The 18,370-nt window shown below is 42.4% G+C and overlaps 2 protein-coding genes across 2 annotated transcripts; one reads left to right on the top strand and one right to left on the bottom strand.

Moving 5' to 3' along the window:
- Positions 1-14,257: 14,257 nt before the first annotated feature.
- LOC138369261 (golgin subfamily A member 6-like protein 2) lies at positions 14,258-14,647 on the bottom strand. The gene has a single exon (XM_069332198.1). It carries the CDS (start codon positions 14,645-14,647, stop codon positions 14,258-14,260), a length of 390 nt encoding a protein of 129 aa, XP_069188299.1.
- Positions 14,648-17,507: 2,860 nt separating this feature from the next.
- LOC138369260 (mRNA decay activator protein ZFP36L3-like) lies at positions 17,508-18,137 on the top strand. Its single transcript, XM_069332197.1, has one exon. It carries the CDS (start codon positions 17,508-17,510, stop codon positions 18,135-18,137), a length of 630 nt encoding a protein of 209 aa, XP_069188298.1.
- The last annotated feature ends 233 nt before the right edge of the window (positions 18,138-18,370 follow it).

Below are 18,370 nucleotides of genomic sequence, written 5' to 3'. Positions count from 1 at the left end.
TAGATGCAGAAAAAATTAGGGATCTGACTCTCTTAAAAATTTACTCCTAGTAGAAGAATTTTTATCTTGCATACCTTCTAATGTGGCTTTGTATTTGGCAAAGAAATTACCCAGAGATATCTATGAGTGGCTAAATTAACAGATGACTATGAGTTGATGCATAAAGTAACTTTTAAAAATAAAATTCAATCAAATAGACAAGGATCTGGTCGAGCAGTACACTCCTCAGTCAGATTTGGGTCCCATATATATGTACCCTATAACAGGTCAAGGAAACACTTTTTCAAAGGTGCCAGGTGGTAAAGAGAGTAATGTGAAACCCAAAGAGGATCACACCAGTAATAAGCCTCACCCAGAGTTGAAACAGTGTTCCTACTGCCATAGGAAGGGTCATGTTGTTAAGAGTTGTTGGTTGCTTCACCCAGAAAAGAGGCCTATGGCACTCACAGTGTGTGATGGGAGGAAACCAAATGTGTAACAAAAATAATGGGGGAAAAAGCACTTGCTATAAATCATTTTGGAGCGTTTATATCAAATGAAAAATTACAGTGTGCAAATGGTTGGTGGCATGATGTTAAAATTTTGAGGGATACAGGAGCATCCCAATCTTTATTATTGGAGAGTGTGTTAAAATGTATACAGTCTACAGAGACTTGGGAGGTAATAATTATACAGGGAATCACTGGAGATTTCCAGACTGTACACTTGAGAGAAGTAAACCTAGACTGTGATTTTATTAGAGGCAAAAGTTTAATAGGTGTTAGTCCTAAATTACCAGTTGCTGGCATTGATTTAATTGTGGGGAATGATCTTGCTGGTAATCGAGTTAAAAGAGATGACCACCCAATAATGCTAACTAAGCCAGAGGTGATTAGGGCATGAACAGATCCTAAGGACAAGGTAATGTACCCAGCATGTGCCGTGACCCAGTCAAAATCAGAGTCTCAAATATCACAAACTCTCAATAACGTAAGTCAGGAGACAAAATTAGAGGTTAACAAATCAAATAGTGAAGTGGATCTTTGTGAAACTATTATGGCCAAGTTGGAAGAAGCAGATGGGAACAGGCACCTCCACCAAACCACCTAGGAAAAGGGGTAGGGGAGAGTGTAGTCCAGTTACCACATCTGGCTCTTCAGACTTGAGATCAAAATCAAATTTTATTCATCAGCAATGAACTGATCCTACATTGACTGACTTGCATAATAAGGCAGTAACTGAACTTGAAGCAGAATCGGAGGCTATGACTTATCACTAAAGAGGTGTTGATGCGGAAGTGGAGACCTAGAAGCTCACCTGTGTCACACACTTGGGAGGTAGTTAATCAAGTGGTCCTACCGAGGGGTTATAGAGAAAAAGTGCTAAGTGTAGCCCATGATTCACCAATAGGCGGTCATCAGGGTATTGCAAAAACATATAATAAAATAAGCAAGTACTTTACCTGGCCTGGATTAAAGAAAGATGTCATCCAGTATTGTAATGAATGTCCAGTATGTATAAAAACTGGCAAACCAAACCAGGTAGTACCAAAAGCCCCTTTACAGCCATTTGTGGTAGCCAAGGAACCCTTTACCCATATTATTGTTGATGTAGTAGGCCCATTGCCTAGAACCAAGACTGGTAATATGTATATCATCACCATGATGTGTCAGACTACACGTTTTCCTGAGGCATTCCCTGTGAGAAATGCTACAACGAAAGTGGTAGTAAGGCACATAATGAAATTTTGTACTATTTTTAGTTTACCAAAAGTAATACAGACAGATAATGGGGCTAATTTCACTTCCAAAGGTTTTCAGCAGTTTTGTGAGGAGTTTGGCATCCTCCATAAGACATCCACTACTTACCATCCGGAGAGCCAAGGTGCTTTGGAAAGGATGCACCAAACCATTAAGCAAATGCTGAGAACCAGTTGCATGGGAACTGGCAGAGACTGGGATGATGGTCTTCCACTGATCTTCATGGCACTGAGGGATACTTATCAAGAGTCCCTGGGGTGTTCACCAAACTCATTAGTTTTTGGCCATGAGTTGAGGAGTCCACTAACCATTTTAAGAGATAAGTTGGTCGGAAATCCAAAGAGTGTTGTGCAGGTAAACTATATTCATGACTAACAAGATAAGTAAAATAAAAACAGGGCTAAAGCCTTAATTTATCTTAAAGAAGCTCAAGGAAAAATGAAGGCACAGTACGATAAAAAGACAAAGCAACGACATTTTGAGGCAGGTGATAAAGTGGTGGTACTAATGGCACGCCAGGGACCAACATTGTTGCATAGGTTCCAAGGTGCTTATACAGTGATAAAGAAACTCAGTCCCACCAATTATGTAATCCAAACACCTGATCTCAAGAGAAAGGAAATAGTAGTGCATGTGAATAGGATGAAACTAACACAGAAGGGAACTACCAATACCAACCAGGTGCTTAGTGTAACCCATGTAGATGAGAATAATGGGGAATGTGATTTTAATAGTGTACCTAATGCTCATGTACCTTATTTTAGCAATGGGGAGTGGTTGGCTAATGTTCAGAAAATGGTGGAACATTTGTCATCAGAGCAGAAGCAGGACTTGAATCAGTTGCTGACTTCTTATGCAGACATCTTTGGCGATATTCCCACCCAGACTACAGTTATTCACCACGACATCGAGGTGACCGACAACCAACCAGTCAAGTCACACTCATATAGAGTCAACCCTACCAAGTTGAATCTCATCTGGGAAGCAGTCGATTACATGCTTCAACATGGATTGGTTAGACCTAGCAGCAGCAGTTGGAATAGTCCTTGCATTTTGGTTCCAAAGAAGGATGGAACTCAGAGGTTGGTCATTGACTACCGTAAGTTAAATGTAATGACTGTTGATGATAACTTTCCAATACCTAGATTAGATGATTGTATTGACAGTCTTGGTAAAGCCAAGTTTGTAACCAAACTAGATTTGTCAAAAGGGTACTGGCAAATTCCTTTAACACCAAGAGCTCGGGAGATGAGTGCATTTATAACTGCAGATGGGTTGTGTGAGATTTTTTTTCTTTTACAGGTTATCAAAAGAATTAAGTCCTATTGATGTTACGTTAATCGCAACTACCTCGCAAGAGAGGCAGACCTTAAACAGCAAGAGCTGCCAGTGGCAGATATTTAATCTTAAAGCCTAAGATCATAGGACCGCGGGAGCAAACCGCCAGGCGAAACCACTCGGGTAACACCTGTCACTTAGGTCGCTGGCTCCTCCTAGTTAACAAACTAATAAAGGGTAGCCGACGGATTCTCACTTCTTATTTATAGAAGTGTGGTGCTGTGCAATGGACTCGAGCTTTAGATACAGACTTGATATGAACATAAGCAGGCAAAGCGTTGCAGAACATAAAATGTGGGGCAGTAATATTGGAAGGTTTGACGTAAACGACCGTTTTCTATAACAAAACAATTTATTCACAAAACAAGAACTAAAACTACTACACAGTGCATTTACGTTACTTTACTGTCACTCCAGTGGCACATTAAAAAACAGCTAATCAACAGCCTGATGGACCCACGGTATCCTTATCCCGTCGTCGCTGACTGAACAATGACACTAACTGAACACAGTGGTGCCCACTGGTGACGCAAGCTTGCAATCAATATTGTCACGGCTTCACGGTGACCTATACTATAATCACAAAAACTTGACTGGCGCTCGCTGCCTTCAACGAGGTACCAAGTAACAAGGCGATTAATCCAAGAATGATAACCCCTTATAAAAAATCTTACGTTAACACTTGTCTCTCAGGACAATCAAAAACAAAAGTTACTCTAATTGAATTTAAACAATTAGGTTAACACACACGTGTCTCAACGACACTTAAATGGCATCAATAACTCGTAAATCAATTAATTACATCAACATGAAAGTCAAGCATTCGGTGAGTAATTCCCAATTAATTACTGAATACAACAGCCTATTAATTCAGACGAGGATTGATAAAGCCTACTGTCTCTCAACTGACAGTTTACTTCCGGTCTTACGACAAGATTACCTTAACGAGGGTAGACTACTGTACCACAAACAATGTTCCAATACTCCGTGTAAACAACAACATCAACACCTGGTGAATTCACTAAGTGGCGGTTACTAATTCTCTTTAATTAGCTACGAGTGCTTAATCACTCTATCCGCAGACAGAGCTGATCAGTCCAACGAATTACAGCAGCTTAATTACAGCGCAATTGACTCCGATCATAACAGACCGTCAACCCCTTACGTTAATCACTCAATTAACGACAGCTTGTTAAATCGTTAACACTACGTTAGTCTTCCCTTGACAATTCCTCCACTGCGTGAACTTCACTGTGACTGTTGCCTTTACACGTCCCTACGTTAATCACAACAATGTTCAACGAACAAGTGACCTCGTTAAGTAAATCGTGACCCCCGGTGACGTTTACTGACTTTAATTCTCACGGAATCCTTCACAGTACACAACGCCTTCCACCAAGGTCAAACTTGTCTACGGTTTACACACGGTACAACACAGTACAACACAGTACATCCTTGCCACTCACGGCAAAACTTGTAAATGACTTCCCCCAGTAAATTATCCACCAATAATTCATACTTTACCACAACACAACAGTCAAATTTATAACCAAGGGAAATCTCCCTGTTACCACTTTTCACTGCTGAAAAGGGGAATCAAATTACAGCGAATACATACGCGGCACATAAAAAAAATAGAAGCAAATAACTCACTTTACTCTACCTCAGAATGTGTCACTAGGTGTCCTCACACACGTCATAAATCACAGTTGGGCCCAACCTCAACTTGATGGCGACGAACGGTATACTCACACGTCTCCAATTCCCATTCACCTCACCAGGTGGTCCCAGGGACAGAGGACAGACGGAACACTGGGGGTGAACCCAGCTTCAGAGTTTTATTACCCAAACGGAAACAGTGTACTTACATCAAACATGCGGGCCCGCAACCTTCTTGCACTCACTCATACACACGTCCAAATCACACTCCCTCTGCTGCTGCTGGATGATGACGGTACACGGTATTACACGGTACACGAGACCCGAGACGGAGTCCTTCACTGTTCATCAGAATTAGAACTTTTAAGGTTTCTCTCATAACTTTGAAACCTTCTCTAGCACGTCTCCCAGCAGTATCTTCAAGCACAGATACGATAGACGGCGGATGACATTTTCGTAGCCCGATAATTAACGCCTCACTCAGTCCAGTTCCTCTAAGATGGCGTCCCACAATTACGTGGCTAGATGACAAGTTCACACGGTTCGATACAAGCCCCTTTCCGATTACCGGATTCTTACGCACGGCACACGGAAAGATAGCAAGAAGAATGGCGTGACTTTAGTAACGTTGCAGGCGGTATTTCCCGATGCTTGGCCTAGCACGGGAAATGCGTCCTCCCCAAGCCACGTTCTAGGTAAGAATGTCTTTTCCCGCCAACTCTATGCCTGGGGTACCATGCGGTACCCCTCAGCGTCTTGGCCAATCACGGTTCAGCATTTCTGAGGCCCAGGAGCCTTAGCCAATGCCGCACCTACCCCATGACGCTACCCCCTCTCACACGAGGTGGACACGTGATAGGGGGGGGGGGGGTGTACGGCCGTTAACCTCCCATACCTTCCTCTCTACACTTGACTTGTACAAAATTTCCCTGAAAACAACTCCCTCCTGTAATTTCCTTCACAGACCTGATACAGCGATCAGAATGACATCAATGGCTAGCAAATGTCATGGGCTGTCCAACGACACCCAACACGACTGTGGAAAAGTTATATTCAGAAAGTTGGATCACGGTGCACATCACTGGTGCACTATGCAATTTCGTACTTAATTTAGTGCACGAGAGAGCAGGAAAAATATGTCCCCTGACAGGTTGTATGAATTCACTGTAATGCCTTTTGGGCTGAAAAGTGCCCCAGCAACTTTCCAGCGTCTTGTGAACTTAGTATTAAAAGACATACCACAATGTAAAGCTTACTTGGATGATATTGTAATTTTTCACAATAATTGGGAGGACCATAGGTTTGGCTAAACTATTAAAATGCTTAAAGGAGGCTAATTTAACTGTAAACTTACATAAATGTACTTTTGCTAGAGCTAGTATTTCTTACTTAGGATATGAAGTGGGAAATGGGAAGGTGTTACCACTCAAAAATAAAATAAATGATATATTAGAGTATCCAGTGTTGACTAGCAAGAAGGTGGTACAAAGATATCTAGGAATGTGTGCTTATTATAAGAAGTTCTGTAAAAATTTTGCAGCAATTGCAGCTCCTTTGACAAACTTGCTGTGTAAAAATGTAAAGTTTAGATGGTCTCAGGAATGTCAGGATGCTTTTACTAAACTAAAAGGAATGTTGTCATCTGGTCCAGTGTTAGCTACTCCTGACTACTCTAAGCCATTCAAACTATATATAGATGCTTCGGACTGGGGTGCTGGTTCTGTGCTAATGCAAGAAGATGATGAGGGTATTAATCATCCAATACATTACTATTCTAAAACATTTACTAAATGCCAACAGAATTACTCCACAGTGGAGAAGGAGGCTTTATCATTATTACTAGCTGTTAAAAAATTTGACATTTATTTATCAGCCAATACTGTTGAAATGTTTACTGACCACAACCCCTTAACATTTATTGCTAGCATGAAGAATTCCAACCAGAGAATATTAAGTGGTCTTTATTGCTGCAAGAGTACAATCTGGTCATCAAACATATTCGAGGAAAATTAAATGTAGTAGCAGATGCACTTTCTAGATTGCCAAAACCTGGGGTGACTTAGGGTTGTACTACTGTATGTATTATTGTGTATCTATTATTTATTATATATCATTTACTGTTTCTTTACAATTACTATGCAATCTGTTTGAGGTGTTAATTTTATGTGAAAAAAAGTGAAATTCCTATAAGAATTTCTCTTTTTTTTTCTCCATGGCTTAGGAGGGGTGTTACGAACCTTACCTCCTGTGGAGGTTGGTTTCGGTTGTAAAGTGTTGGTGGACACAGTGGCGAGTGTTTATTAGTATAAATCCCCAGCTGAGATCAGAGAGGCCGCGAGTCACTATTATTACTCCGCCCAGTAGAGTAGTGCCTTCTCAGCTGGAGATCATCAGAAATAATGTGAACTGGAATAGCTTAACTATGTAAGGGAAAAATGGACTCTATAAAAAAGTATGCTTGGGGAATATAGTAAATAAAATCATTAATGTGTTTGATAGCATACGTAAAGAATAGAGTATTAAGGGGCGATGATGCAAGAGAGGTGGACGCCATCTTGACTGAAGGGGGAGGTGTATCGCTGCCGACCGTTCCTGCTGTTTGAGGGGTTTTCTCCGGCCGTTCAGTCAGATAAGCCTATCCTTGTCTATATCCAGGGTTGCAAGACTGGGTAGAGTAATATTAGAGAAGTTGGAGAGGTTTTATAAGAGTCCAGGTTTCCTAGAGGCAAAAATATATGTGTCATTGGATGATAGCGGTTTGTGGCTGGGGTGCACGACACCAGGTATGGGACAGTGAGCCGTAAGGTGGTCAGAGCCACTTGAGTTTATAATACATAGTAATATTATGTTGTGAGGAAAACGCCTTGTCAAATGTATTTCTGTGTAACTTGTATGTATAAATTTGTGACTTGTGCACTAGGCTGTTTCCCTTACTCCTTTTACTCCCTAGACAACAGTGTAAGGACCAACACCACCAAATTCTCACTAGCTCCCTATGACAACAAAAACGTATCACTACTGATAACATCAGTAAGCCACAGGCCGTGATATGGGGCTATGTGGTGTATGAGGTAGAGTATGGAATATGTGGATGAGAGTGGATGCGAGTAGTTGAATATGTATGGGTGTTTCCCGTAGAGTTCATCATGTGTGTACATAATAGTTTGATTAAAAGATGTGAGTATGTATTGCTATGTAGAGGGTATGTGTAGGTGTGAGGGGTCCCAACATATGTGGATATATTAATAAGGAGGGGTGAGGGGAGCTTTCCCTCGGCGGGAGAGTGTTTAGGGTCATTTGTGGTTTTTGCGGTTTTGACAGCCATTATTTTTCTTCGAGGTATGCAGGTGTGTTTGGTGACAATCCATGAGGAGAATAGTTGCGCCATACATGGCAGGAAGTGTTAATAATTAAGTGTTTATTTAATTCAGGAAGTGTTAATGAGCTGTTAATTCCAGTTGTGGCAATGATCGTTTCTTTAATGGTGCCACTCTGGCCTTTGATGTAAGCAAATTGGCCTGCCCATTTGAGACCAGGTAAGCCCAACTGTGCCATATTCTGAGGCATCACAGAATACATGTAGCTTAATTGGTTCCTTTTCATTTACTGTGTTCCGAGGGAACTTGACAGACTCTAGGACACTTAAATCTTTCACTAACCCTTGCCATTTTTCTTGTAAGGTAGGTGTTAGAAGATCATCCCAGCCTATCTTTTGTTGCCAATATTTTTATTATCAACTTCCCATTAATTAAGATGGGACTTAATAGTCCCAATGGGTCGAAGGGTTTGCTGACTTGTGAGAGTAATTTTCTCATTGTTAGGTTGGTGGTATTTGGCTGCACCGACTTGATTGTCAACTGATCTGCTGTCATATCCCATTCGACGCCTAGTACTTTTGTCTTCTCAGGTACATGATAATCGGGAAAATCATTTTCGATCAGTTGATTTAATTTGGCATTGTTGGAGATCCACGACTGGAGAGGCATATTTGCTCCCATTAATTCTCGATTGGCCTCGTGGTATATGTTCAGCAGTTTACTCTGACTGTTGGTTGTTCCTTGGAAATTGTCCACATACAAGTTATTGCTAATTTCTGTTTTATTTGGGCTATTGGACTTTTTCAAGGGCATGTCTAAGGTAGCTTGAAGCAGAAATAGCGGAAGACGTGGCTCCAAACAAAACAGACGCAAACCTGTAAGTGATTAATTCACTGTTTGGATCATTAGGATCCTTGATCCACAGGAACATTGTATAGTTACGGTCTTCTTCTTGGAGACCTAGCCGAAGAAAAGCTTTACTGATGTCTGCCGTGTATGCATAAGTCCCGATGTGGAACTTTAACAGCACATCGTATTGCCTTTGTGTCAGGTTAGGGCCAGTTTGAAGGCAGTCATTTAAGGAAACACTACTCTGCTTTGTCTTAGCACTGCAATTAAATACTCTCCATAGTTGGGTAGTAGCTGAATTTTTCAGTACAGGGTGGTGTGGCAGGTAGTGTCCTTCCTTTGGGTTATCATTTGTGACAACTTCGATAAATTTGTCATCGAGTTGCTTCTTGATTATTTTATGGTCCAATTTCAAGTTCTCTGGATGTCTTTGTAAGAGCAACACCTGTGACCTTGATTGGTTTTGTGCCATAAAATGGTTGACAGGTAGCTGAGGGGGATTCAGTTTCCATGGTAACTTGACCCAGTATTGAATATCTCTGTAGATAACCGAGTCCAGGTATTGTTTGTAAGTCCAGTCATCACCTGGGCTAGGTTGTTCAGGGACAATGCCTAGAGTTGCCAGGTCCAATAGTTTATGTACAGGGGGATCAAGCTCATCCTCGGACATGTCTCTGAATTGTAGTGGAGACTGTTCCCCTAGTAATGCAACCATTACTGGGTTGGCATGTTGGTAGTCTACAGGTGTGGGTTGCTTCAGCTGTAATACTGGGCCTGTTAGCAAATAGCCACCTGCAGATGGTAACAGGTTCATTCCCTGTTTTTCATCCTTTCCTTTGATAAACTTATGGTAGACATCTGATCCCATAAGAATTCCAGTATTGGAGAGGTTGTCTAATGTGATTTTGTCAGCCAATTTGATTCCCTTTTCTTCCAGGAATTTGGCTGTTGTCTCTAGACCATACACATACAGGTCTGATGGGAATCAATCTACTACAAGAGGTTGTATCGTTCGGACATAACCGCCTAAACGTACTTTAGGTTGTACTACCTTGAAGATTTGGGCTCCTGAGTTAGTCAGGAATCCAGCTATGTCTATTCGTGTCTCTTGAACAGGTTTGAGTTTCAGGGCATCTACCAACTCCTTTGAGATAAAAGTCATTTGGGATCCTTGGTCAAATAACCCGCGTATGGTGACCTTGAACTTTCCATTTTAATGATCAATTGAGCAGTGGGTAGAGCTGATTTATGATCAGACCTTGTTGACAAAACACTTATGTCAGGTAGTATGGTACAAAGCTGAACTGAAGCAGAAGTTCCTTCCTCCACCTGTGGTTTGGGAGACTATGTACTTGAGTCTCAACAAAGTGCTGTATGGTGTTGACCCTGATGGCATCTATTGCAGGAGCGCATTTGGGTTGCACAGGTGTCAGAATTATGTGACCTTAAACACCTGGTGCATTTACGTAACTCCTTGAGTCATTTTATATGGGTAGAACGATCAGGGTAAACTTTGCAGGTGTACATGGTATGTTGTTCTTCACAGAACACACATGGCATCTCGGGGAGTCACCGTTTTGGGTGACACATTAACTGTAGGTTTAGAGGGACCCACTGCATATGTGCCCACATTGCCCTTGTTTCCACTTTGGGGAAGGGGAAGTTGTTTTAGATTTATTTGGAGTACTGTTTGTACTCTGTTGTTTACTATTAGTAGTCAAAGAAGACTTAGATGTCATTTTCCATCTGTATTATCTCGTTGTCTTTCTATGATGGAACGCAAACCTTCTGTTATCTCCTTTACTGTTAGAGAAGATTTGTTATATAAGACAAACAACTTATCCAGTACATCACTGGGTAATTTGCATCTCATATGGACTTGGATTATCCAGTCCGATTCATCCAGATTCACTTTATTCTTAAGCGCCTTGAGCAAGGACTCAAGCTCCACTCTAAAGACTTGGAGTGAATCAGCTGATCCATCTGGAGGGGAAATATCTAACAGTTTCTAGGTTAGAAGTCTGATAGTCCTTTCTGGCTTAGCATAATTATCCTATATATAAGGAGTTGTACTGCGATATCATAACCATCATCAGTGAAGGTCAAATTACAGACCACTTTTAACGCTTCATCGTTTAAGACAACTTGTAAATATGTAAATTTTGTGGTCTTTGCTATAGTGGCATTAGAATCCATTGAATGTAACAAATTTGTTCCAGAAGTTATCCCAACTCTCGTCCTCAGTCCCAGAGAAAGTTGGGAGACTAAGTGATGATAATTTGACTTCTGGTTGTGTCGGGTTTTGGGAAGCTGTGGCTGCAATGATTGTAGCGACCTTGTGTATGGATATTAACTTTACAAAGTGTTGTAACTTTGTTTGTATTTCATCTTCATAATCTGTATTTTCTTGTACTACAGCTTCCCTTGCATCTTGATCTATGTTAGTAGTAGCAAGTATATCCTGATATTTCTGGTTTTGCATTTGTACATGCTGATATTAGCTCTGTGCAACCTTATGACGGCCTTCCAGTTCTACATAATCAACTGGAGTTCGATTACATAAATCATCGCATTTTTTTATCTGTCGGGTTAAGAGGCCCTTCATACCAGTGAGGGTCGCTTTTACATTTTTGGCAGTAGACATGATGTCTGTATTTGCTAGCCGTACTGCAGATGTACTAGTGCTAAGCCGTCTTGAACCTTGATTTGGAATGTTTCTAGCACTTGAGCTAGTTGAGCTACTAGTTTCCAAACTAGAGCTCTTTATCATTTAAAATACACATTATATAATCATACACACTATAATTTGAGTGGTAACCTTGTATCAATGCTGGATTTACCTTAAGTTAGCTCCTCAATTATCACTCTTAGTTGGTACAGAGACACAGATTAACACTCAAAGGTGAAACGATTATAGTTAAATTATTATTAGAGTTATGGTTATATTATGTAGACAACACAACTCCGGTTGTCTTAAGAAACTGAAGAAAAATATGTGCTTGCTAGGTTGAAAAATAGGTTCAACTCTAGACATGGGTAAATTCTTACCCTTACACCGGGTTAGCACAATAAATTAGACTAAGTTGCTGTACAACACCAGCCTAAAATGTCCTACCCTTGTGTAAGAATTGTTTGTAAATAAACTGGCATGCAGCAATTGTTACAGTAGTGGTGTAATATTAAATATTATGTAATGTTTATAAAAACACTTAAAATTATATATACATATATGAGTAAATTAATTAGCCTCTTATCAACCTCGTGTAATGAAAAAGCACAATTGTTATTTTGGTTCAGACCTCAGAACAATAATAGTGCTTGTTGTAAGTTCTGTTCACTTGTTAGCAGAGATTGAAAAAGTTAGGCAAGAAAATTGTATAGCAGTGTCTTCCTGCAATATTTAATGTATATGTATATATGTGTAAATATTGCACTAATGTTTATATAGATCCTAATCAGGATCTTGTATCTAGCTTCAGAGAACCAAAATTTTGTGGGAAAATCCTAGCAAGTTTTAATTGTTTTTATTCTGTGAATATTAACATATTTACTTTATTTTTATTTTTTTAATTGACTTTAGTATTATATTATTTTTATTTGATTATTTTTCTTCTGAGTTAGTTCTTAGTTCTTAGTTAGATAGTAGTGGACTGTATATATTCTGATTCAGCCTGCAAAAATATTTCACACACAGTTGGGGGGAACAATTTGTAGCTTAAACCACTTGGAGGTGGATCCTTCATAAACTACAAATTGTTTACCTAGTCCTTGATATATAAATTATAAATCATACCAAATATGATGGTCTAATCTACTGTAATTATACTTATAGTTACTCTATTAACACTATAAAATAAAAGGTGGCCTTAGCTGATACTGTTGGTGGGGCCTGCTAAGGCTGTGTAATTGTAGCATCAGAATTGGGTGTGGCCCTGTGCCTCAGAGAGCCACGCAATGGCGGCTGTCAGGAGGCCTACAAGGCTTGATGTACAGCTAGTGGCTGCAATCACAGTTATATTGGTCTGCTCAGTTTCTTGTAACTCCAACTCACAATTACCTGCCGAGTGTAAGGAATTAATAATAGTTCCCTAAACATATAAGTACAGGTATGACATGGACTATGTGTGTGTAATGCTGAGTAATTTCACTTTGTTTGGGGATTTAATCCTATGTCTTAACGAGATTTTCTGCAATAATAATGGCCAGTATTAAATGCAATAGAAATACCAAAAATTGTTCATCCCTTTGTTCATGAGATCTTCGGTTGGGCGAATCGTAGAGAATCCTGTGTTGAAGCTCAGAGAAAGAAAATTTATGTGTTGTAAAATTTGTCAGGGAGTGCCTCCTCACTATGTTTACAAGTTGTTGCATGTACGTGACGACGCCCTAGGGGAGACGTCCTAAAATATTTGGTAGTTCTATTTATGATTAAGGAATAGAGTGTTAAGCTATATTCCTGGTGTTGGAAATTATTTTCAGTCCTAGTGAACATTTTTTTTATTAAGTTTAAATACTAGACTGAGGTTTAAAAAGAGCTGAGATATATAATGCTTACAGTCTCCGTGGTGTAGTGGTAAGACACTCGCCTGGCGTTCCGCGAGGGCTATGTCATGGGTTCGTATCCTGGCCGGGGAGGATTTACTGGGCGCAATTCCTTAACTGTAGCCAATTCCTTTAACGCAACAGTAAAATGTGTACTTGGGTGAAAAAACGATTCTTCGTGGCAGGGGATCGTATTCCAGGGACCTGCCCGAAACGCTACGCGTACTAGTGGCTGTACAAGAACGTAACAACTCTTGTATATATCTCAAAAAAAAATATAATAATAATATACTTCTTGTATGACGTCAGAGAATACCTGTTCTCTTTTTCTTTAATGGGCAACTTATGTTATTATGTGCGTCATGGCATCACCACCAGCCATGGCGTCACGACCGGCTATGGCGTCACCACCAGCTATGGCGTCACAACCAGCTATTGCGTCACCACCAGCCATGACGTCACCACCAGCCATGGCGTCACCACCAGTCATGGCGTCACCACCAGCAATTGCGTCACAACCAGCCATGGAATCACAACCAGCCATGCCGTTACCACCAGCTATGGCGTCACCACAAGCCATGACATCGTCAACATTAGCCATGTCGTCACCACCAGCCAAGGCATCGTCAACACCATCCTAGGTATCGTCACTACCGGCCATGCCATCGTCACCACCAGCCATGCCATCGTCACCACCAGCCATGCCATCGTCACCACCAGCCATGGAATCGTCACCACCGTCCATTGCGTTACCACCAGCCATGGCATCATTACCAGTCATGGTGTCACCACCAGCCATGGTGTCAACACCAGCTATGGTGTCACCTCCAGCGTGGCATCATCATCATCAGCTATGGCATCACCATTAGCTATGGTGTCGCCACTAGTTATGGTGTCATCACCAGTCATGGTGTCACCACCAGCCATGGCATCATCACCAGCCATGGCGTCACCACCAGCCATAGCATCGTCATCACCAGCTATAGCATCACCACCATCCATGGCGTCATCACCAGCCATGGCGTTATCTCCAGCCATGGGGTCATCACCACCAGCCATGGCGTCACCACCAGACATGGAGTCATCACCAGCCATGGTGCCATCACCAGCCAAGGCATCACCATTAGCTATCGAGTCACCACCAGCCATGGCGTCACTACCAACAATGATGGCATCACCAGCTATGACGTCATCACAAGCCATGGTGTCATTACCAACTATGGTTTCGTTACCTGCCATGGCATCACCACCAGCCTCGAATCACCAAATACACACAGGTGGTACTTACTCGTTTGAACAGCCGGCACTCACGCACACATACGTCCTACCATACACTGGCACAATGCTTGTAGGTGGCTAACACAGGCAAATACGAAGAGTTCCCGGATTCTGCCTGTTCCCACGGATTATCGTCGTCGTTGGTGGCTCATGGAGATGTATTAGTAGCTACCGCCACTTTGCCTTTACTCAGCTGGCCGACTGAGCAAAGATTATGTCTAACACAGGCGATGGCTTGGCCCTCAAGGAGGCCTCCAAGATGGCCGCCTGCGTTGCTATGGGGACGGAGCGGGTGGCGGTTGGCTCACGCCCCTCAGCTACTCCGCTCTGTTCACTTCTGTCTCCTCAACTTTTTACAAATAAAAGCTACTGCTCGCTCTAACTTTTTCCACAAATGCCCTACAATTTGGAATGCTGATGACCTAGGCTCTCCAGCAAGCCATTGAGATAGAAACACGAGTTAATAACCGACCACTTACCTACCTCTCTGATGATGTTTTGCAGCGTGAACGATTAAGTCCAGCTCATCTGATGTATGGGAGACCTCTCAGCACCCTAGTGTCACTTATGGACGAGGAACCAGAGGAACCTTCATATGTCAGAGAGAGTGATTTGGTTCAATGTTTCAAACATCTATCAGGGGGTGATAAGTCAGTGGAATGACGTATGAACTCGAGAATACCTTACTGCTCTGAGGGAGTATCATTACAGGTCAAACAACTCCTACAACAGAATTTACTTGAACCCTGGCAACATCGTTCTGGTAGACAGTGATGGGCCACGCTCAGAGTGGCCTATAGGCCAAATAGTCTCTGTTAATCCAGACCGTCAGGGCATCTTGAGAATAGTAAAAGTAAAATGCCGAGGCAACACTACTCTCAAAACATTAGAGAAATTTGTTTTTTTAGAACTGGCAAGAAAAGAAGACGAACGACTTCCAGCACCTGAAGAGCCAGTAAGGGACATCTGCCCGAGCGGACTGCGGCAAAGCAATGCAAGCTCAAATTAAAGAACCTCAGTAATTCTGAGGGTGAGGAATAAAGATATCGCAGTCTTTACCAGGACTTTGACCCGTGTTCCTCCCCCCCCCCCCTTCCCTGGAATTATGTCGGAAATCGGACACACACATAATAACATAAGTTACCCATTAAAGAAAAAGAGAACGGGTATTCCATGACATCACACAACACGACATATATTATATATCTCATCTCTTTTTAAACCTCAGTCTAGTATTTAAATTTAATAAAAAAGTGTTCACTATGATTGAATATAATTTCCAACACCAGGAATATAGCTTAACTCTCTATTCCTTAATCATAAATACAACCACCACATATTTTGGGACGTCTCCCTTAGGGCATTGTCACGTATACGCAGCTATTTGTAAACACAGTGAGGAAGCACTCCCTGACAAATTTTACAACACATAAGGGTTCTTTCTCCGAGCTTCGACAGAGGGTTCTCTACAATCCGCCCAACGGAAGATCTCATGAACAAAGGGCAGAACAACTTTCGGTATTTCTATTGCATTTAATACTGGCCGTTATTATTATTATTATTGTAGGAAATATATTTAAAACGTGGGCTTAAATCCCCAAACGAAGTGAGTTTACTCAGCATTACACACACATAGTCCATGTCATACCTGTACTTATATGTTTAGGGAACTATTATTAATTCCTTACACTCGGCAGGTAATTGTGTGTTGGAGTTACAAGAAACTGAGCAGACGAATATAACTGTGATTGCAGCCACTAGCTGTACATCAAGCCTTGTAGGCCTCCAGACAGCCGCTATTACGTGACACTCTGAGGCACAGGGCCACACCTAATTCTGATGCTACAATTACACAGCCTTAGCATTCTCCACCAACAGTATCATCTAAGGCCCCCTTTTATTTTATACTGTAGATATATTAATTATAATTACAGTAGATTAGACCACCATATGGTATGATTTTAAATTTATATATCAAAGACTAGGTAAACAATATGTGGTTTAGGAAGGATCCACCTCCAAGTGGTTTAAGCTACAAATTTTCCCCACAACTGTGTGTGAAATATTTTTGCAGGCTGAATTAGAATATATAGAGTCCACTACTAACTAACTAAGAACTAAGAACTAACTCAGAAAAAAATAATCAAATAAAAAAAAATATAATATTAAAGTCAATTAAAAAATAAAAATAAAGTAAATATTTGAATATTCACAGAATAAAAACAATTAAGGCTTGCTAATATTTTCCGCAGGTGGTGATGCCATGGCTGGTGGAGACTCCATGGCTGGTGGTGACGCCATGGCTGGTGGTGATGCCATGGCTGGTGGTGACGCCATGGCTGGTGGTGATGCCATGGCTGGTGGTGACGCCATGGCTGGTGGTGACGCCATGGCTGGTGGTGACGCCATGGCTGGTGATGACGCCATGGCTGGTGGTGACGCCATGGCTGGTGGTGACGCCATGGCTGGTGGTGACGCCATGGCTGGTGGTGACGCCATGGCTGGTGGTGACGCAATGGCTGGTGGTGACGCCATGGCTGGTGGTGACGCCATGGCTGGTGGTGACGCCATGGCTGGTGGTGACGCCATGGCTGGTGGTGACGCCATGGCTGGTGGTGACGCCATGGCTGGTGGTGACGCCATGGCTGGTGGTGACGCCATGGCTGGTGGTGATGCCATGGCTGGTGGTGATGCCATGGCTGGTGGTGACGCCATTGCTGGTGATGACGCCATGGCTGGTGGTGACGCCATTGCTGGTGATGACGCCATTGCTGGTGGTGACGCCATGGCTGGTGGTGACGCCATGGCTGGTGGTGACGCCATGGCTGGTGGAGACGCCATTAATGGTGGTGACGCCATGGCTGGTGGTGACGCCATGGCTGGTGGTGACGCCATGGCTGGTGGTGACGCCATGGCTGGTGGTGATGCCATGGCTGGTGGTGACGCCATGGCTGGTGGTGACGCCATGGCTGGTGGAGACACCATTAATGGTGGTGACGCCATGGCTGGTGGTGACGCCATGGCTGGTGGTGACGCCATGGCTGGTGGAGACGCCATTAATGGTGATGACGCCATGGAAAGTAATGACACCATGGCTGGTGATGACTCCATGGCTGGTGGTGATGCCATGGATGGTGGTGACGCACCGGCTGGAGATGATGCAATGGCTGGTGATGACACCACGGCTTGTGATGACTCCTTGGCTGGTGTTGACTCCATGGCTGGTGGTGACGCAATGGCCGGTGGTGACGCCATTGCTGGTGGTGACGCCATGAATGGTGATGACACAATAGCTAGGGATAATTTCATTGCTGGTGGTGGCGCAATAGCTGGTGGTGACGCAAAGGCTGATGGTGACTCCTTGGCTGGTGGTGATGCCACCAGTTTTGAGTTCAGATATGAAGGGAAGGCATAGTACAGTGCTACTAGTGTTGGAAGCAGGTTTAGGATGAAAGAAATTGTTGATGACATTTTTGCTTTATGGCCTCATGACCTTAATCTTTTCCAGCCTTTCCTCGCCTCTCTTAACAATCTGGCTCCTTCTATCCATTTCAAAGTTGAGTGGGAATCTAATTCCCTCCTTCCTTTTCTTGATGTTCATGTTCACAGCTCTGTGTCTGGGTTCTCTTTCTCTGTCTACCGTAAACC

The sequence above is a fragment of the Procambarus clarkii genome, chromosome 27 (assembly GCF_040958095.1).
Source record: "Procambarus clarkii isolate CNS0578487 chromosome 27, FALCON_Pclarkii_2.0, whole genome shotgun sequence".
NCBI lineage: Eukaryota > Metazoa > Arthropoda > Malacostraca > Decapoda > Cambaridae > Procambarus > Procambarus clarkii.
This window is presented reverse-complemented; position numbering and strand designations above follow the sequence as displayed.